Source organism: Oryzias latipes, chromosome 8 (assembly GCF_053564925.1).
Source record: "Oryzias latipes strain Hd-rR chromosome 8, Olatipes_Hd-rR_3.1".
Lineage (NCBI taxonomy): Eukaryota > Metazoa > Chordata > Actinopteri > Beloniformes > Adrianichthyidae > Oryzias > Oryzias latipes.
The window spans coordinates 23,193,221-23,215,784 of NC_136244.1; the positions used below are offsets into that span (position 1 = coordinate 23,193,221).

A 22,564-nucleotide genomic window follows, 5' to 3' on the forward strand; every position below is an offset into this window, starting at 1 on the left:
TCTTTTGTTTTTCCGCTTAATACAGTTCTTTCGTGTACTTATTTTTGGACGATGACGTCTAAAGAAGTGGGATCAAAACTTGGAAGGAATTAAAATGGCATATTTTTACAAAAGTAAATCTTTTGAATGAAGTCAATAAAAATTCTTCAGGAAAAACTGACATACCAGGCTCTCGCTGTTTCCACATGGTCTCACATTTCTTGTTTGATTGCCAAGAAACTGGAAATCATTTCAAGCCAAGGTGACCTAAATCTACTGCAAAAAATCTGAAACTCTAAATGCACAAAAGCCGCTTCACTGTGCAGTTAAGGACGAGGACGTTCAAGCAAATGACAAACGCAAATTTATCAAATGATAAAAACGCCAAAAAAATTTTAAATTAAGAAATAGTTTCTATTAGACAACTGGGTAAATGTTAATGTTTTACCACAACGGAACATTCAAGGGTGTGATGCTGCATCCTTTCTGAATGTGTCATTCTGCCTCAGTCATTGTTAAGTTATTGATTTAAGATTGATCAAAAAACTATATCTGATGTTTGATCAACGGGGTTTGTTTGATTTAGGCTGTAAAATCCCCTTAAATATTAACTGCTCTCCTCAGAAACATAAAGTTTTGTTCCTCTTGTCCATCTCTGAGGAAAATCACCATAAAAACACGTACATACTTTTATCTTTACCTTAAGGTGTCTTTGAACCTTTGGCAAGGCACTTTAAGTATTTGGAAATTGAACCAAAAATAGACTTTAAAGTCTATCAGCTCTCCCCGAGTGTTGCTTTTGGCAGATTCAGGAGCACAACATTGGATTGGATGTGGGGGCGGGGCTTCCGAGCTCTCCTTTAGCGACAATGAGTGACATGTGTGGCAGCCAATCAGAGAAGGCCCTGGAAGCTTTTAAAGGTGTCCGAGGCTGAGGCGCTGAGCGCGAGCTACCTGTAGGAACCGAAGGAGGCAGAACCAAAGCGGCACCGTTATCTTCACCCCACCGGAACCAGCCCGGTTCCTCCTTAGGTTAACCGCTTGTGCGCACTTGTAAACGCTAAAGATGACCCTCCGTTATCTCCCTTTCATCTTTCTTTTGGGATTTGTCGCTAAAGGTAAGTAAAGTTTAATTTTTTTGCTCAAGTTAAGTGAACTCCTAAACTGCGTATTAATTTTTAGTCGTTTAAATTAAAACATTTAGTACAAATTTATTTGAGAAAAATAAAACAAATTACTGATAAAGTTAGATTCAAAAATAGTTTTTTTTAAAACATTATACAACTATAAAATATTTACGAGTTTATCACATGGTTAAAACGATTTAGGTTCCATAAAAAACTTAAGTTTATCATGAATAATATTTATACATATTTTCCAACTAACATAAAAGTTTTTCTTTACATTAATTTGACTATTCCTTTTTGTAACGTAAGCTATAAATGTAATACACTTTTTTGGTGTTAATATATTACTGCTACAAAATTCTATTGTAGATTCAATTTTATTGACAGTAAAAGAAGAAAGTAGAATACATTTGGATTTGAAATGAGAAAAGAATGAAAGCCAAATGCCTCCCTCCTCTTCTGAAGCCCGGTTGTGGAACTGCTGGTGCTGTTCTGCAGCCCCGGTTGGGTTTGAACAGTCTGAACCTGACTCACTGCTGCCTCAGTGTGACTCAACGCTGGACACATGCCAGCAGTCAAACAGCAGCAGGAGTTTGTTCCTGGCCTGTCAGCAGCTTTCTGAAAACGTTTGGGGAATTTTGAGTGACTCTTCAGAAAGCACTTTGTCTCCAATCCACTCCTAATGGCATCTTAGTGTTATATGAAGGCAGAGGGGGTCACAAAGGCCTCGTGTCCCTCTTCCTGCCATGTGTCTCCCGGTATAGGAAGTGTCAAACAGTAAAGGCGGGGTGTTGATGGGGCCACCACTGAGGTGGGTGTCTGTAGTGGCAGTAAAGATGTCGAGAAGACCCTCTGAGGATCAAGGCCTTTCCCCTCCTCCTGTGAGTCTGGCGCCACGCTTTGAGGAGCCCCCCAATAATCCGAAAGAGCAGGAGAGCGTGCTCGCCCCTCACAGCACATAGCTGCATCATGACTCCCCCACATGTGTCGGGTTTTACGGGCTAGTCATCATGAGGTCATAACCAAAGCAAGGGGAGTTCACAGGCACTGAGGGACACAGGAAGACCAAATTATGTTTGCAATTGTCGTAAAATGATAAGACATACAGCAACACCATCTTCTCTCTGCCATCACTTGATGTGGAGTTGTTGTTTCAACATCCACTTTTCGGTACTTGTTGCTGTTCCTGCTCTTCCAAGTGGCCGACGGTGGCTGCGTGCCTGCTGCATCCTGTTGGCTTAGACCTGCTCTGAGGCAGTAAATCTCGTGCTGTAATTGGAAAGCATGTGCTGGCGCAGCTTTAATTGGATATGATATGTGCAGAGGCCCTGGCGAGCCAGCTCCAGCTCCAGGGAGCCATCTGTTACCTCGCAGTTACAGTAAAGCAGCTCTATACAAAGGGCTCGTTTCTGTGAGCCTCCGCCCGAGGAGAACGCAGACCTGATTCAGAAGAAGACAAAAGCAGCAGTGTGAAATGAACAGCAATAGGAGGTATTGCATATCAGATCTGCCACTGCGTTCTCGTGTGAAATGACGGCTCTCTTGTCCTTCCTGATTGTGTGTCAGCTTGCATATGTGAGTCCTGTCTCGTCAGCAGCAGAAGGACAGTCCAAGAAGTTTATAACCATCCAGATGGGCCTGCAGCTTAGTCCCATTTATGGCTCACATGGTTTATGTGTTTTTCTTTCTATCGGAGACTTGAAGTGAGCTCACCTTGAGTTAGAGGGTCATTTTGGTGGCTCTGTTACAAACAAAACATTGAATTTCTACTTTACTACACATTACATTGATTAAAGACCCACTCCAATCATCTTATCTATTTTCATTGTGCTACCTGAGGTGTTTTAATTATAATGATGCTTTTTTTTAGTTAAAATAAAATAAAAACTGTCTTTTTTTTAGGACATAGTTTCTGCAAAGCGGCAGGAGTTCATTAGAAATTGTTGTGGGCGGGAACCTCTTCTGCTAGCCTACAGCCGCTCACACTCCCAACCTGACACTAGCGGTGTGACAAAAGTGGCGAGCAATACGAGAGCTATCCAGACGTACAGTTTTGATCCAGACTCCAGCTCGGACGGGGAAAATTACGACGTTCATGGATCTATTTGTCTACAAGTGAATGCATCAGAATGGAGCAGAGCAGCGTCAATTCTTTTGGTTTGCTCCCAATTTACAACAATTTAAATGCAGAAAAATGCCATTTTAAGCACAGTTTAAGCATAGCCGTCTATAAAGTGTCACAAGAAAATCTTAAAAACACCAAAAAAAAAAAAAAACAATAAAATTATCGTAGTGGGCCGCTAAAACAGTTCTTGTCATAATTGCTGCAATATTTTAAACTCGCTGAAGTCATGATTGTGTTACGTTTAGTTGCTTCAAGTTGCATATTTGTTATCAAACATGCGTTGTGGCTTAACGCTGAACATGTGAAGCTCATTATTTTCTCTCCTGCTGTGATCAGTCTCTGCTGCATCCACTGTGACGCTCCTCTTCTCTCTGAGCTGCAGGATTTTAGGATTTCATGACAAAGAAGGAACTGGATGCATTTATGAAACATTAGATAATAAGATAAACGTAGGTGGAAGCTGAGACTGTGAACATCTGTTTCCATGATTTTTCTTATCGTCATCACTGACTTTGATTATTTTCAGCATTTTGTTATTTGTAAAACAGCTTTTATTTTTTTTGTCCTTTTGTAAGGAGGTCTGGTTGTGGCTATCTATAAGGTAGACCTATAGAGAATGGCAGACAGTTGCTGTGAGAAGACGAGTGAAACAAAGTGAAAGGAAGTAGGACTTGTACGCTAAAATCCGTGGATAGTTGCATTAATGGAGCTGATGTACTTCTCTAACAGTACCGGTTCAGCCATACAATGACTGATTGACAAATGTGGTTTGGGTTATAATGATCTGACAGCACTTTAGAGCTTGCAGAAGCTTTGTTGGAAGTTTGGAATAATAAAACCATTGACATTCCACTCACAAAGCATTTGGTAGACTTTGGCTTTTAGCATTTAGCGGAAACTCTTTTGTCAGACAGTCAACGATATTTCGACTGCATTGATGACCCCCAACGTAGCCGTGGACTAACCTGGAAGTAAACAAGAAAGATCCAACTTAAAGAGTTTTATGGGGTCCCTCTGAACATTTGCCAGTGAAAATATCAATGAAGTGTATGTCATACGAACTGAATGAAACTTTACGTCACATTGACAAAAATCATTGTTTTGAATAATTTCCAATGCTGCCTTTTCTCGCTATTATAAAAATAGGTAATAATAATAAATAATTGCAATAAAAGTGCATCTTTTTTCAACCCCTTAGAAATACATTCACAGTATTCAGGGAAATTATAATATTTAAGATTTGAGAGAATAACGTAAACACAGTGTATTAAACATCATTTTCTTTTCTTAGAGGCAAATTTAAAACACATTCCAAAAACTATAATGGGCAGAGTTTCAAAACAATCGCAGTCTTGGTTTTGACTTTCAGTCCCAGTTTTCAGCAAAGATGCCAATTAAGACTTTTACATCAAATATTATGACACAGTAATTAAGCTAAATATTTAAGAAAGCCAGGAAATACTGCCGTTTTAAGGATAAATTGGAGGATTTGTTGTTTCTGTTCCATAAAGGCCCGTTCTGGCTCAGACTTTGGGAGACATTTCAAACGTGTTTTTAATTTATCTTCAGCTTTCTGCATCGTTTCACAAGGTTTAGTTTTTCTGTAGGAAGAGAAGAAAAGAGGTTTATCACACAGTGTCAGATTCTCCTGATTACAGCTTATTGGTTGGCAGATATTTAAAGAACAAAGGGGCTTTTTATTCACAGCGGTGCAGTTTTTTTCTTTGTAGAAATCTCACGGAAGCTTAATAAGAACGTCGCAGATGAACCTGTTTCTGTTTAGATCGCACCGTGGAGTCGGTGAGGTGATTGTAAAACAACATTTATAGGGTTTTATAGATAAAGCAAACAAATGCAGTCATTTAAATGTGCAAACCAATAGGGTTAATATTTAACTCCTAAGTTTTCATATTCATAATAATTGACATATTTAAATCTTTAATGCGTTTCATTTCTGAATATGACCATTTCCTGTTGGTTTGATGTAAGTTTTAACAGAATAAGTCAGGTAAGAAGGGGCTGATTTCTTTGAACTTCTTAGTTTCTAAAGAACATTTCAGATTTTGCTTCCTCCTGTGTTCAGCAAGTTTGTCTCCGACAACAAAAAAAATAGATTTTTAGAATTCTTTGTGATGCTTTACAAATTTGATACCAAGTGGTTATATGTTTAAAGTTTCATTTAAACAAAGACTGTTAACCCCTTCAACCGTTAATTCGTAGTGTACCATTTAATTCAGTTGGAAATTTAGCATCACTTTGAAAGGAAATAAACACCGAAACACTTTTTATATAATTGGAAATACATTCAGGCATGAAGAGGTTAAAGGTGGATGATCCAAGTAAGATTTACAAACTCCATGTTCATGATGGAGTACACATTAACCCTTGTGCTATCTTAGATGACCCCACCCTTACATTGACGTGTTCTCCCTACCATGACAAAGGTAGATAAAGGTGGAAAGATTTCATTGTAATCCATGGACACCAGTGAAGATCACAAATCATTGAAGAAAAAAGGTTCAGCACACTATCTAGTGGGTCTAGATGACCCAACTCCCAATGGTAAAGTGCCTAGGATAACACAAGTGTTAAAGGTCATGTGTTTCACTCAGACTTAGTTCTACATACAAATAAATCTGACCATATCTGTTTTACTAAAAGAAGTCAGATTTATGATCATTTCTTGGTATTGTGAGTCAGCGACCTATTTATATATTTTGGTCTCTGTCTGAGCTTTGATGGTGTCTTGACGGCCCTACACCTTTCAAAGTTCTCAAGGATCTTTCTGAGGTTAGAAACCATCATGCTGGTGGTTCTGTTTTCCCTCTGGAGAACTTAATTCATAAATGCAGCTTTCCCATTATTGAGTAGAGGTGTTTTTAGTTTGGGGAGTCGAACATCCATCTGCCTTGGTTCAGACCTAGCAGTTGCTGTCTGACTCCAAATTAATTACAATTGTTAGAAACCTATAAATTGCTTTTGGATATGAAGGTCAGCTAAGTACATTTTTTACATCTTTATATCATATATTTTCTGCTTCTGAGGTTAGTTTTAGAGGGAGGATTTTGATCTTTATTTTAGAGTTAAAGTCCCATTCCAACTATAGTTTTATCTGTCTTCCCTGTTTAGTTTTTAAGACATAGTTTCTGCAGAGTACCTGGAGTGTATCAGAAATGTGTCTCTGAGTAAGGAACAGGACTTTTAACACAGAAGTAACCCTACCTTGATATCCCAGCAGTCCTCTGTTTACACTCTCTACCACTAGCTTACAGCCCCTCACAACCCCAACCTAACATTAGCGTAGCAATATCGAAGCTATCATACAGTTTGGAGCCAGATGGCACCCACCCATTGTAGTTGCTGCGTCACAAACCGGAGCTTTTTTTAGAGTGCGGGTCTTTATTTCCTCCCAATCCATCCTAATTTGAATAAAGAAATACTCAGAAATGAAATGTTAATCTTAAAGTCTTTTATGTATGTCCTCCATTATAATGAAAATGCTACAAGAACATGTTAAAAACACCAAAAACACACGTTTCATTGGGTCTTTAAAGTTATTGGACCGTGTGAGATGAGCTGCTTTAGATGATCCTGGATCCTCATCAGGAAAACCAAGTAATGTTGTGGTTGTCTATGAAGTAAAAACTGTCCTCCGTTTAGAAAAAAGGAGTTTTTAATAATTTGTATAAGTCTGTTTTTAGTGCAAACTCGTACATCACATACTTAAAACAGTGTTCATGCCCTCAAAATACCTTCTATGTATCGATGCTGCAGCCCAAACACACTTTGTTTCAAAGACGAGGGAAGTTGTGTCAAAAACAAACTGTTCAACTTTTTTTTCTTTAACACATTAACTTAATGAAAACAAGATGCAAAGCAGGAGAGGCTTACAGGGAAGTAGTTACATGTATATCTGCTCTGTAATTTATGGAGTTCCTAGATGTATGTGATGTAATCTCACTTTATGAAGTCATTTTTCACTTTTTGAAAGTAAAAACTGTTGCCAATATTGTAATAAAATAAGCTGTTACACAATCTCCTCTTTGAAATGAAAACTTTTATATGTCGTGTTAGGGTTAAGAGGGTTCAATGGGTGATGTCCTTGAAGGAATTGCACTCCCACCACTGAACACCATCTTTGATACCCGGATAATGAAGAAAGTAAGCTGAGACAGCTCCCACTTCCTGTGGGCTTGAACTGCTGCCACCATTCAAACTTCTCAGAGTCATAAAAGACCACACTAACAAACTGAGAAGCAGATTTGACTCTAGAGCCGCAGACGCCATCATTCATTCAGAACAGCTGCCTTATAGTCAGTAAGAGTTTTAAAGCTTTAGTTTTTTATTTTCAAATGAAAGGAAGGACAGTGGAAATTGTTCCTGGAAGTGTTTGCATTGTGTTTATGAGATGTTCCCTGTAAATTCGGGTCATGAAACAGCTCTGATCATTGGAAAATGCAAGGTAATATTCTAGGGAAACACTGATGTTTCTGTGGTAAACTAGAAAGTAGTTGACATCTTAAATTCACACATTAGCACTATTAAAAGTTAAGGTGAAGATAAAAAAAAACATGTTTATATATTTGACCTCTTCCAGCAGCGTGTCCTCTGATCTGGACACTGCTATTGGTGGGAATAGCGCTCTCCTCACTCGAAGTTCCCGCTGGAACATCAACAGTTGAGTGGCTTTTATGTGGCGACCCTCAGGCGCTGAAGGAGGAAGACCACTGTGTCTGAGCTCCAGCATCATGGGTACTAGTATGGGCACGCGTGAAAACCAGGAGGTTCAGAAAGCAGTTTGCTAGAAATGCTCGGTCTCATTAGCGGGCAGAGGCATTCGCAGTGCACGCTGTCATTAGTCGCTGGAATATTTTCCAAGAGTTCAGCTCTCCACAGGACTTCTGTCTTTAATGAGATCCTGCTATTTGGGCTCAGGGTCCTGGTGTTGGATCCTGTCAGCTCATCTCCTGCTCTCAGCAGAGTTTCATCTGGTTCTTCGTAGAGAAAAACCTGCTGAACAGTTTACTGAAACTGCAACACAAAGGAATGAGCACCCTTTCTTTTGTGTCAGACACTTGGGTTATCAAGTTTTGGAAATGTATTGTGCGGGACGGGGACCGCAGACGGGAAGTTGAGGGTGAGCGTTCAGGGAATTGGATCTGACAGTCCGCCGTGATCAGGTACTTTACAGGAGCTCTATTGTGTCGCATGAATAGAAAGTGTGGCTCTGAAACAGGAGCCATAGCTGAGCTCTCTCTGTCAGTGATTAGAGGTGAGCTGAAGCTTTGGCAGCTGGAAACAGGCATTTCCATGGCAACTGTTGCATTCCTAAACAACATTTCTTTGCTTTCTGGATGGAGAAATAAAAAAAAGGATGGAAGCTTTCAGTGATAGTGAAGCAACGTTTGTCATTCCTTCTGAGTGGGGGTTCACAGGCGACCTTAGCCCCACTTGTCATCCTGTCTGACCCAGTCATCCTTTTTGTGTCTGTAGGAGATTATCCGGCTGTAAGTTAAATCCTTAAAGCCAAGGCTTGCAGTTAAGACAGGCAGTGCATATTGTGCTTCTAATTACTCAACTGTTCATCTGTATAACAGCAGTCCTTTGTCTCCATGCTTCATCTCATAGCAGTTCATGGCCTTTGACAGCTTTGTAATTTCACCATGATCCTTGAAGATGTTTTAGTGCAGCTCTGTGGAACATTTCCCTAACAGTTGCTCTTTCCACTTGATGTGGAGTTTTAGTCGTGGAAATAGACAAGCGGCTCTGAAACTACTTTGTTTTTGTGTTTATCCCAGCAAGCAATCTCAACTCGGAACGCGTTTTCTCTGCCGCTTCCGCTTATCTCCTCGCACAAGAGTCTGGGTTTTTATGGTGTGATGATGCAGTTCTGTCAGGTTCATTTGTATCATTTATGACCTACTGATGAGCAGCAGAGCTCTGCGGTGAAGCAGGAAGCTTGGCATGAAATAACAATGTCTGCATTTCAGTTACGGCATCATTTACCACCCAACAATTAGCATTTTACAAAAAAAACTTCCCTTTTTTCCTATAGGCCCCCTTAAAAGGTTAGATTTAGTCCCCTAAAACAATAGCCTTTCTTCCCCTCTGCATGTACTGCTAAATGGGGAATTGGATTTGCATAAACCGTATTTCCATTAATACCGCTCAGCTTTGAAGGAAGCTATAACCAGTGCAAGATTAAAGGGAAGTTATAAATACTTCTCTTTTAGAAAGGAAAAAATATACATGTTTTCACTGGTCCAGAATTTCAAATGGAAGGACTGCAGAGAAACCTACTAAGTTGTGCTGCATGTTTCAAGGGTTCATAGATTTCTGTTGGTCATTATTTTCGTTTTTACTATCCGCTCTGTTTCCCTGAAACTTTTAACGGTTTTTTAGGTGTTGGATTTTTTTTTCCTGTTTTTTCTGAGCTGCCATACTATTTGGTCATTTTAAGTCTGACTAAAAGCATTTAGTAGCATTCAAGCTTATCTAAAGTGGAAAAAAGGTTACTAGTTTGAACATGTACTTTTCAGGGAGGTAATGATGAGTGAAGGAAGTTTTAGAGATTCTTACTGTCAAGTGTTTTTCAGATACACAACATATGCAGAAATAACAAGCGGCTATGGTGAAGAGGTAGAGCGGCTGACCTCTGATTGGAATATCGTAGGTTCGATTCTTGCCTTTCCTGCCCTTGTATCAAAGTAACCCTTCAAAACCAGAGCTTTTGCTCCAATGTTTAAATTATTTCAACCAATAATGCAATTAATGTAAATCCAACGGTTTCTGAAGCGGAGAAAAAGCAGCTTTTTGCTGAAATGCAACGCAGTAGTGAAGTGTTTATGTAATCAACATAAATTATCTGATTCTGACGCAGGAAAAAAAATGGCATTGCGCCGTAATTGGCGGATTTCCTGAGTTACGGTATGTCAAAGAGGGTGTGTTATGTGGATGTCACCAGCAACATCTCTGTTGTTAAATGGCCTATATCCTGCTTTTCTTAAGCCTTTCAGAGTAAACGATGTCCATATATTTGAAAAAAAAAATTGTAAAATTTCATGACCATCAACCAGCAGACAAAAATGTTATTGTCTGCATTATCTTTGATATTTTATTTGATTTCATTCACACTGTGAAAGTACAAACGAGGGGTGGGCAACCCCTTTGACACAATAGTTGGTGTGTGCTTATTTTCCTGATATTGCGGATTACCTGGATCAGGTATGTCCAGCCATTTGGGGGGTTTTTAGATAACAAACAGCAGTGTGGCCCTCGGTCCTGACAACTGGGATAAATTGACTTTGTGAAGTAGCTTGAGAGGAATTTAGTTGTAAATTTGCTCTTGAATCTTAAGGAATTATTCAGTTTTCATTTAGTACCTTTGGTTATACTGAAGATGTATTTGGTGCCACAAATACCTTAAAAACCTAATGCTACCTTCTTTAAAACTTGTCGATTTAATCTTATTTTTGCTTAAAAGAAACGGCTTTCTGTCGAAATCTTTCAGTCCTTCGATAACTTTTGTAGCTATATTCTGCACTTGATTAATCTCCATGTTGGAGTGTGAACTGAAACTGACTGCCCAGTTTCAGTAAAGTAACTGGGTTCCAAGAAATTGATAAAATGTAAATAGTTCTATAACAAGCCTGTTATCTGCATTTATGTTTATATATCTAAGGCGTGCATCAAAGAGGAGGACAATAAAATGTCAGACAACCAAATTATAGCAGAGAGAATGTAATGGATTTATCAAAGCAGGGTCAGCAAGATGTGATCTTAAGAGGTTTTGTTTTTTTTTCAAATCTTTTCTTCCTCTTTCCAATGTTTTCTCCATCCCCTCAGTTACAGGTAGGTGAGTGTGTACGTTAGGTTTTTGATGTCCATAAAAGTGTGCAGTCACTGGGTGTGTGTTTTCATCAGTAAATGAGTCAGACCCTTACAGTTAGATCAAACCCAGGATCTAATATGACTCTTGATATTTTTGACCAGTACCGTGGAGAAAACTGTTTGTTTAAGGTGTTCACCCATCAAACTGCCTGTTTCCTTTGGCTTTTAGAATGCAGTCATTCATTGCACACATACGTAAGTAAGCTATTGTGGAAGGCCTCCAATATTTGAGAAGCTCTGAAGTGGATTATACGGTGACCATGAGCCCTGTCCGCCACCGTAGGGTTATACTGGAAAACTCGTCACAACTTAATACTGAACAAACACCTAAAAGCACTTTCTTTAGGTCCTTAAACATGAATTATTAACGTAGTGTTTTGTGCCAAGTCACAGTTGTACTGCCCTCTGTGACTGGAGCTGGAGCTGTTGTGTCAGAGACAAAGTGTTTACATCTGATCATGTTAAAGTTTTACCAATTAGGTAAAGAATCTAATGAAAACTGTCTACTGTAATATGTGATTTATGTGCATTTATAAGCAAACAAAAATCCAATATAAAAGTTATGAAAATAAATTGAACCATCTTTATTTTATTGTAGAGCTGGGCAATATGGCAAAAAATAAAAATCTCAGACTTTTTCATTCCAAATTTGATTTTCAATTTTAATCAACTTTACTTTCTTCAACAAAAACGACCAAAGATAGAATATATTTAACAAAAAACTATCTTGTTTTAACATCTCCTGTGGAATTTGGGTCTAACACAAAGTTCAATTAAATACATGCTGTAAAAATGCAGAAGATTACAGCAGATGTTTTGTGAGCTACCACTAGCATCACATAAAGAGAAATACTAGAACGCACTCAGCAGAGCATTTCTGGTAGCAACAGCCTTCAAACTGATTTTGCTGCATTTGGGATAGTGCTCCAAGTTTGAAGTCACAACCCCAGAGACCTAAAGCTAATGTTTGACTCACCAGCCAAGTTGGCTGGTAGATTAAAATAAAATCTACCAACCAAATTATTTTTACAAAGAAAACTATCTGTGTTTTTTTTAAATGTATATAACGTTAAATGCAAACAGAGAAGAAGTCACAACAAAATGAAAACATCAGATAAAAATAACTGTTTTTTCCTAAGGAACTCCTGTATTGATTTAGGAATGTGGGAGGCTCCGCCCTGTTGAGAGTCTGACGGTTTGCATTTCAATTTGAATTTTGGCATTCATAAATCGCGATGCTGTGCAAATGAAAATGTATTACACTAGGGGGCCGCTGTTTTGCATTTTCACTTGAATCTTGACACAAAAATTGCATGGCTTTTAACAATGCAGTAGATGTTAAGTTACTTTAAAATGAATTTAAAGCAAACCATGTATTGAAATGTCATTTTTAAATATTGTACAGTAAATTGTAAAATGTATTTTCAAAATGAATGGTCAAATTGCATATTGAATTGTAAATTGCGAAATGATTTTTCCGGCCAGTTTTACAGATTTTACATTTATATCAACTCCTTCTACTCTTACAGACTGCACAAGGAGCCTGTGAGTGTTGTTCATGTGAAAAGTGTGTGCTTCTCATCATATGGTAATCAAGTAATCATAGGGTGTCCTATGATTACTTGTGGATGACCTACTCACCTCATGTGGGTTGCATTTGTGCCCGATCAGTCAGGGGTCAGTACCCCCAACTTACTGATGACTAGAGTGTGCTGTAAGGGCACCATACAACAGCATCACCTGCACATCAAGTGCATGCATCTCAATTTTGCCCTACAAATACTTCCCAATACACTTATTACACTCACGACAATATTCCCATGAAGTTGCCACATGGTTTTCAAGGGAGCTGCAAGATACCCCTGCACTCCCTATAAGATGCAGTTGCTCCCTTCTATGAGAATTCTACAAGTTCCACCCAGTCTATGGTGCATGTCTCTAAGGCTTTAACAATGTTCAGAGATATGAAGATAAGATAACATGTTTTTTGTTGTTTTTGTTGGTGCAGGAATGACAGCTGCGAATGAAAGCACACCTAACAATACCACTGATGAGGGTCTTCTGGATGCAAATTCTACAGCTTCTTACATGACAACAAGCTCAAGCAATCAGTTCACAAGCAATGTGCCATCCATTGCAATAGATACCACAGTTCCAGAACATGTCACAGGAGAATTTACCGGTAAAAGTCTGACTGCAGAGATGAGCAGTGAGCCAAGGACCATGGCAGACACGACCAACATCACAATCAACAGTCAAACTAACTATCCATCCACTCTAGTTACTTCTACAACAATTGCGGTAACAGAGCCAGAAACGAGTCATTCCTCCACCAGTGAGACTACAGATACAACCAGTGGCACACATATTACACCCACAAAAGAGGTGACTACAATACGTATGACTACTGCATCCACAAAGACAGAGACATCTACAGGTACAATGATGATATCTGCAAATACAGAGTTATCTACAGGTTTATCAGTGACACCTGCAAACACAGGGACATCTACGGGTACAGCAATGACATCTGCAAACACGGAGACATCTACAGGTACAACAATGACATCTGCAAACACAGAGACATCTACAGGTTTATCAGTGACACCTGCAATAACAGGGACATCAACAGGTACAAAAATGACATCCGCAAACACAGAGAAATCTACGGGTACAACAATGACATCTGCTAATACAGAGACATCTACAGGTACATCAATGGCATTTACAAACACAAAGCCGTATACAGGTACATCAATGGCATATACAAACACAGAGGCATCTGCAGGTACAACAATGACATCTGCAAACGCAGAGTTATCTACAGGTTTATCAGTGACACCTGCAAACACAGAGGCATCTACAGGTACATCAATGGCATTTACAAACACAAAGCCGTATACAGGTACATCAATGACATATACAAACACACGGACATCTACAGGTACAAAAATGACATCTGCAAACACAGAGACATCTACGAGTACAACAATGAGATCTGCAAGCACAGAGGCATCTACAGGTACATCAATGGCATATACAAACACAAAGCCGTATACAGATACATCAATGACATATACAAACACACGGACATCTACAGGTACAAAAATGACATCTGCAAACACAGAGACATCTACGGGTACAACAATGGCATATACAAACACAGAGGCATCTGCAGGTACAACAATGACATCTACAAACACAGAGGCATCGACAAGTACAACAATGACATCTGCAAACACAGAGACATCTACAGGTACATCAATGGCATTTACAAACACAGGGACATCTACTGGTACACAAATCACACACACACATGCTGTAACAACTACAAACACAGAAATGAACACAGGGACATCTGTCACATCCACAAACATTACAAGCAGGCCAATGACACCAACAAGCATCAACCAAAGTGGAGCTACATCTTCCCAAGTCCACAATACAGGTACAGTTATGCCTTTCACTGTCAGTTCTACAGTTTTTATTGCATCAAACACACAGCCTAGCAATATCACATTTTTTTGCTACTACACTTTGAAACTCTTTGGGGCTCAGTATTGCAATAAAGTTGACTAATTACATAGTTTTAAAGGACTGTTCTTTTTCTTCTATTTTTATTATTATTAATGGCTGTGTAAGTTAAATAAATGTCCTGCGATTGATTATGTTCTGTTTATGACAGCGTCTGGCCAAACTACTGAAACCACTACTACAAATCCAACAACCACCTTTTCCAACACTACTCTGACCTCTGCTGCCACCATCAGTACTGTCCTCACCATCAGCAATGACCCTACCATCACTGTCACCACCATCCGACCAACAGATAGCACCTTTTTCCCCGCTCCCACACCCACAGGTTTGTCTTGTTTCTTCTCTGAGAATAGCTTCAGTTTATTTTCCTATTTAAATAAGACATTAATTATATAATATGATAATTTAAAAAGGACAAGTGTAACAATTTAATAGCTGAGCCAAAAAATTATATTGGAAATTTTTTGAAATAGGAAATATATATTTTTTCAATTTTCTCCTGAATGTTTTTATAAAATAAAGGAGGTATAAAAAGATTGGTTAAAAACACTTTATAAGGTTTCCTTTATTAACATTATTTTATGCATATAAGCATTATTTAACTCCAAAAGTCTTACTATCACTTCAAAAACATAAAGGTATTACTACCAAATGCGTTGATATATCTAAACCCCATAAGTAGGTACCTATATCTACTTTAATTTTGAACTACTGAAAATGGCTCAAACATGATAGAAAATATGTGAAATTTTCCACACTTACTTAAAAGTTCACAAATGAAACTTGTCACCTGATCATCAAAAAAAACTTTTATAGTTTTATGTCATAAGTTGGTGGTACAGGGCCAAACATTTCCAATACTTTTTGCAGGTGTTGAACCTTTCTTTTAAAAATACATTTATTTATTTCATCACACATAGAGCAGGCTAAACAATCGCTCTAAGGCTTTTGCCTTTTTAAGTTACAACCAGAAAAAAACACAAAGATTTTTAAAAATAAATAATCTGTGCAATATTTTGGAAGCATGTTTCTCATCCAGTTTCTATTTGCATCTTTGAAATCTAGATCCTACCACCAATTGTAGCAGGAAATGTTTGAGGAATGAAAACCCAAATAAAAAAAAACTTCAGGTGCAAACAATCTACTAAACTGTTAAATTGTTTGCAGGAGACATCTGCACTGTATTTTTATTGGAGAAGATAGTCTTTTAGTTGTTTCTGCATCTTTTCTGATAAATAATCACCCAATTCATGTGTTTTAAAGAGATGATAGTTGTTCCATTAAAAGTTTGTTTCTTGTCAGTTTGTCCAGCTTTCCCATGTCCTTTCGGGAGCGTCTGTCTCAACGGCACCTGCCAGTGCATTTCAGGCAGTTATCTTTCAAATGGACAGTGTGTACAAGGTGAGAGGGGTGAAATGTGTGTCGTAAAACCTCTCTAGTCAGAGTTCACATGGATTTGAAAGTGCAGAGATTGTTGCCTGATTTGCTCTCCGTCTGTTCGTCTCACAGCCCAAGTCTTCCCAGGAAGCCTTCGTGTCACCTCCTTAACATTTGATGTTCAGATGAGCGACAGGACTTCAAGCAAATTTAGAGAAACAGCAGCAAATATCACGGCAGCAGTAAGTGATGCCGCCATTCATATTAAGAGGCTATTAAACATTCTCTGCTCCTGCTCAATCTGTGATCTTTAATTTTGTCTTGTAGCTCAGAGATGCCCTAAAAAATGAGCCGGGGTATATCAAATCTGATGTAATTCAACTGCAGTAAGTTATTTATTTTTATTCTCTCATGCTTAATGGTTTTAGTAATAGAAGTAAATTGGATCTGGTGTTTTCCTCTAATTCTGCAGAGCTGGTAGTGTGGTAGCAAGCGTGAATAATATCTTTGAAAACACCAATGCCTCCGAAGAGTCTTTTAAACAGATCATCGATGAAGCTATATCCAAATCCACAGGGTTATTGAAAAATGCTACCTTTGAAAGTAAGAAATGACTTTCAAGAATCCTCTTTAGTGTACAAACACACAAATTGGTACATGACTTCACATGCCTTTCACTGCCCTCGTGTTCTTTCAGGCACATTGCTGTGTGAGCAGGTACCAGTGCCTTGTGAAGCTGCTTCCACAGTGTGTACCAACCAAAACGGTCGGGCTGTTTGTTCCTGTAATGAGGGCTACATCTCCACTGTCTTCTCAAACACCAGCTGCAAAGGTACAGTGTCTCTCCTAAATTGGAACTAATCTCTGGTTTTTGGTGTACTTTATATGCGTTTCTGTGCAAATTTGAATACAACTTCTCTAAAAAAAACCTTAATTTTTCATGGATAGACTGGAAGACCAGATGGTCTACAGAGTCTTAGAATGCGTTCAAATGAAACTTTCTAAGCTAATCTACATTACAGAGAGGTGTAACAAATACTCTTATCGTCACTGAAGTACTGGTGACTGAGGGAGAAAACAACAGGGAACAAGGTCAAGAGCTGCAGCCTTTTCTCTCTGCCGCCCTCTGAACCTTTCTTCATTTATCTCTTTCTTTTATTTCTTTTTAACTGGTTTGTAACCCTGGAAACATGTGGAGGAATCACAGCGTTGCTCCTGTGTGGATGTGTGAGACCAGGAAAGTCAGCTGGATCATAAAAAGACTTTTAAACGAATTCTTTGTAATAGTTGTCATGTAGAGAGTCATTGCCACAGTTACTTTTATTTCATGTCATGTTGACACTGTGGTTCTTGTTCTTATTGCATTTGCTGTGAGTGAAACAGTTTTGTGTTTTGTTTTTCGTAGCTTGTCCAAGTGGTCAGACGGCAGTGGGAAACAAGTGTGAACCGTAAGTCCACAATTTCAACCTTTTGAAGAGTTTTTGGAGTGAAGTTTCAGGTTTAACTTCCTTTCAAATTTTTCTGTTCTTGCAGATGTTCTTTTGGATATGCTGGCTTCAACTGCAATGACTGTGAGGGACTTTACTTCACTCTTACACATTCAAACTTACATTTATACAGGGTGTTCAGTTCACATCTGGATAGGATCCATCACTGTGACATGAACAAATGCAACGTTTAATACAAAAAACTTTAATATAACTCCTGATATCTTCTGGCATGGATCCATATCATATATAATAAATTCAAACAATGCCTTGAAAAGCTTTATTTTGGCAACCGGAGCTGTCATGATGACACCACGCTCTTCCTCACAGAGTTCATCTTTTATCTCTAAAGATTTTTATTTTTTATGGCTGTGTCCTCCACATCAACCTATGACTTTTTAATTCTCAGAAATATATGTTACATGATTTTTTTTTATCAAATCGTGTTTTAAAGAAGAAAATGTTAAAGATTATTTTCCATTAATATATCTGGGAATTGAATTTTTTTTTTAAATTTAAATTATAGATCCAAGGGTCCATTTTTGAGTCAAATGAGATTACTTTTCGCTCCTTCTAACATGTTTCTATGGATATTAGTACATCTACTGAGAGTCTCTGTCCATTCTGAATTCCTACCTGCTTGCAGGCTTTGCATACCTGATCCGATCCCTCAGGCCTTAAACTCCTAAGGTTTGCTGAACTTTGTCTTTTCAGCGTCTCTTCTGGCCGTTGTAATCATCTCCGTCGTACTTGGAGGAGTCCTTCTGATCCTGGTTCTGGCTCTGCTCATCTACTGCTGCTGGTGAGAACCTGAGACATCACGGTGGTGATCCTCCTGTCTGAACACTCCCTTTCCCTTTTGACGACGGATGGTTTTGTAGTTTCAAGCAAATGCACCAACACAAGTCACAAGTTCACCGGAGGTTTGGATAAAAACAAAAGGCTACAAGCGTCAACGTAAGGATGCAGCTTTAGACGTAAAAAAAATGGATTTTAAATTATGATGCAAAAATATTTGAGCTACATGCAAATCACTTAATGCAAAAACATATTAAAGATCCCAACAACAATTACAAAAGCAAAACAAATAATAAAAAACATTACATTTGAGAAATTCAAACAAAATTCCAAGAAACTGAAGTAATTTAAAAAAAATGAAATAAAATGTGAAGGAAATGTTTCAGCAAACCAAAGCAATTTTCCAGAAATTATATACGTAAAAAAAAAGAAACAATATAAGAAACAGGATGTGGTAGGAATTATGGGACATCACTGATTGGATGATGACATTTGTTCAACTTTTTCAACAGGAAGTTATTTAGCATGGCGATATCTTCCGGCAGACGATATTTTTTGAAGCTTCTGGCCTTGGCCACTGCAAAAGTGCAGCATTTAATCAATCAAGTCTTTACCGCAGTTCAGGCAAAACATCCTTCTGCTATTCCTTGTCTTCAAAACATTACCATGACATCCCATAATACCTACCTTTTTGTTTCATTTTTAACATTTCGTTTAGATTTCTGGAATATACTTTGGTTTCTGGTACGTTGTTTTTTATTGATTATTTGTTTTGCTTTTTTAAGTGTTGTGATCTTAAGTATGCTTTTACGTCGAGGGATTTGTTGATGTGATTGGCACTTCAGGGCCACCGTACAACGTTTACACCAAAAGTTTCTCTATGAGCATCACCTTTTTAATGATCAAATTGATCTTGAAATTTTGTTTTATTCCAGGTAAAAAGAAAAAAGAATATTGAAAACAAAGTCCAACAAAAATAAAAAACACGTATCTTCCTCATCTTTTGACGCATTTTGAAATAAATTGTAAATATGAATGTTGCTTTGCTATCCAATGCAAATAAAATGATCACCTGGTTTTACAATCTACATGTGCCAACATTTCTACCCTGTGTGCTGTTAGGGGGAGATGCTCTTGCAGGAGGCCTAACTTTGGCAGCAGTCCATACAATGAAGACTTAAGCAAATCCTGGCCTGCAGACATCACCCCCATCCCACGAGCCACCCTCAGCTGGGACACAGCTGGTGCCATTGAAATGACAGAAGGGGGCAGCACCAACACACTGGTGGAGAAAAATCACCACAGCAACGGCTTGGTGAGTTCTGGCACGACTTTGTTTTCTTTGTGAGTTGATCACGCTTCAAACCGCCTTTGGTCTGTTCAGTGCTGCTTCACTGTCATTGTGGTTGCTTACTAACACAAAACTGAATCCCAACTTGATCATTTGCTTTAAGACACTTCAATGATGGATCACGGAAAGCTAAAAGGGAACATTTTCTACAAAATAAAAGCTCCCTGAAGATCATTTTAAAAATGAGTTTATGCAATGTAGCTTAGACTGCAAACTCCAACCTTCTGTCTATGAAAGACAGATTCCATGTTTTAGGTTCCACCCAAAGCGCTTTGTTTAGTGCAATCATTCAGATAGAGTGTTAGCATTAGCCCCCCACCCCCTGCTCCCAGCTTTGCCTGACTCACAGTGTGTTGCTTTAGGGATCTCAGCTGAAGCAGAAAATGTGGAAAAAGGTAAGGCCCTGCTTTGCTCCTAGATAGATCCTGATTTAGCTTGACGCTTCCTCTGATGATTTAGACTGGAAGAATAGGGGTGAAGGTGTTTCAGGGTGACAAATTTCATGGAAATCTGTGTGTTCTCATCCTACATCTGAGTCTGAACTCAAAGCATGTCATCTGATAGTAATCCTGGAATAGTTAGGATTAGTTCATCCCAAATTGGTGACTTGGGTTTTGCGTGTATGTGTTTTGGGCGTTGTGCATGCATGTGAATGTGACATTTCTTCTTCAAGAAAAACATGCTCTTTATTGACATTTCAGTCCGCGTCCTACGATCTCAACACAGATGACATGAAGACATTCAAAGGTAAAAACACATCCCGCTATTCATACCTGGTCGAAGGCCACGAGAATCCGTACTTCCTGCCAGGAGACGAGAACAAGAACTGATGCGAGCGGATAACGGAGAAGTGACAGATGGGAGCATGTGGCACATTTCCTGACAGGACCAAGATTTTATCAAGATGCTTTCCTCTTAAGGGCGACTCGGGTGAACCATGAAGGACACGCTCAGAAGCAGGCTAACCAAAGAAATTATTCCAGCAGAGATTCTGTGCAACCATGAAAATATTGCTCTTTCTGTAGTATATATCTTTTTAATGATGCATTCTCCTTTTTTTATTCTAAAGAAATACATGTCTGATCTTTTAAAACTGAGCTTATTATGACAATTTCACCAGTGTGTGTAAAGTTTACCTCCATTTATATCTTAAATCAAATGTGAAATGTGGGGAAATTTGGGGCTTTCTGTAGGTTTTCTTTAAGCCATAATCATTTCTTATAGAACCAAATTGTCCGTTTGTGAGGGGGCTGGATCCCTACTTTGGGCTGTAATGAGGGGGGGTTTTATCTTATAGCAGTCAAACACTGAGTCTTTATTGCAGCTTCATGTGTAAAATGTGCCTGTTTTAGTGGTCAGTTTGACAAATAGGAAACATGCAAAACTTTTCAGAATTTATTTTTGGATGTGCCAATGATCACAGATACAATTCTCATGGAGATTCTTTATACGTATATTTATCCTTTTTTGTGTGGGCCTATTCATTGTTTTTTTATGTGTGCAAAGTTTTTGTACATGACAGGAGAGAATGTGTGTGAAAGAAATAAATTAATTTAAACAAAACAAACTGGCTTTTTGTGGTCATCGTATGTCATGTGAGAGTTTATGTGCACTGGAGTGTTAAGTGGTAAGATTTGTATCAAAGTTAATTTCTCACTTATATTTTTAATCAAGATTTGGATGGATGACATATCGAGGTTATTGCTGTTTCCTCTGTCCAGGACACTCCCAAATTGTTTTTATTTCATTTTAAAAAGGTCCTCCTGATTAAATGAATGTTAGTAAATAAATGTAATGTAATCAGGACTTATTAATATATACATATATATATACACGTATTATATATTATTTTCCAGTATGCACATTACATGCAGTTTTAACTTTTTAGATTTGACTTGTTTTGATTTTATTTCACTTCCTGTTTTATTTTGAAAAACCACGTCTTTCCCACTTATCTTGTAATTCAGCTTCCTGTCGTCATTTTCCACCTGCGTCCAATCAGACACAAGGCCCCGTCGACGTTTCGTGTTTTCTTTTTTCAATTAGAGACATAAAGTGTTAACTAAATCATTTTTTTTAAATTTCTTTCAGTAATACCTAAACATTGGAGAAGACTGTTTGTAAACACTGAAACTTTCCGAAAAAAAGTCAACTAAGGTGGTTGAAAAACATGGCGGACAGAATCTTTTCTATACTTTTTTATTTTTATACTTTATTATTCAAAACAAATAGAACAAATATGCATGAAAAAAACAATAGTCATAACAATATGAATGCCATATGTATTACAAAATACATATTACAAAAACAGATTACTATGCATTGAAAATGTTCAATTTGAAGTTCAAATACAGACAGTTTTCATAAATACGTATGGTTTTTTTTTAAGCCATAAGAAATAGTTTTCAAATAAGATTCTAATTCTTTAATTATTACAGGGAATAATAGTTGTGATAGTTGTGAAACTTACTAAATATTTTAATTAACCCTTGTGCTATCCTAGGTACTTTAACGTTGGGAGTTGGGTCATCTAGACCCACTAGACAGTGTGCTGAACCTTTTCTTCAATGATTTGTGATCTTCACTGGTGTCCATGGATTACATGAAATCTTTCCACCTTTATCTACCTTTGTCATGGTAGGAAGAACACGTCAATGTAAGGGTGGGGTCATCTAAGATAGCACAAGGGTTAGATTAATTGCCAATCTTATGTTGGATTTTATTTTAATTTCGTGTAGGCCAAATATGATATATTCAAATTTAATCTGAAATTGTGAGTCTAATTTGTGATTTCTAAAACGTGCACATTCTTTCCAAAATGTTTTAATCTTATCTGAACTTTGGTTCCTGTTTGGATTTTACTGACGTCAACCGGACTTTCCACCCCAGATGC

General features: G+C 38.1%; 1 protein-coding gene across 2 annotated transcripts; it reads left to right on the forward strand.

The window, feature by feature from the left end:
- Positions 1–910: 910 nt before the first annotated feature.
- On the forward strand, positions 911–21,238 carry si:ch211-198m17.1 (uncharacterized). Of its 2 annotated transcripts, XM_020705108.3 has the most exons (14): positions 911–1,097; positions 13,130–14,569; positions 14,807–14,983; positions 15,961–16,059; positions 16,168–16,277; positions 16,363–16,421; positions 16,508–16,638; positions 16,733–16,867; positions 17,441–17,483; positions 17,569–17,606; positions 18,237–18,324; positions 19,443–19,635; positions 20,034–20,066; positions 20,373–21,238. In XM_020705108.3, the coding sequence occupies exons 1-14, from the start codon at positions 1,046–1,048 to the stop codon at positions 20,499–20,501; spliced, it is 2,727 nt and encodes a 908-aa protein (XP_020560767.1). In that variant the 5' UTR covers positions 911–1,045; the 3' UTR covers positions 20,502–21,238. The 2 variants fall into 2 exon arrangements, with proteins under 2 accessions (XP_020560767.1, XP_020560768.1); XM_020705109.3 differs by lacking the exon at positions 20,034–20,066.
- The last annotated feature ends 1,326 nt before the right edge of the window (positions 21,239–22,564 follow it).

Bases quoted from the DNA above. Each gene is read 5' to 3' on its own strand.
- si:ch211-198m17.1 (XM_020705108.3), top strand. From the start codon at position 1,046: ATGACCCTCCGTTATCTCCCTTTCATCTTTCTTTTGGGATTTGTCGCT. The intron at 14,570-14,806 runs GTACAGTTATGC...TGTTTATGACAG, and splicing joins TTCCCAAGTCCACAATACAG to CGTCTGGCCAAACTACTGAA. The intron at 18,325-19,442 runs GTGAGAACCTGA...GTGTGCTGTTAG, and splicing joins CTGCTCATCTACTGCTGCTG to GGGGAGATGCTCTTGCAGGA.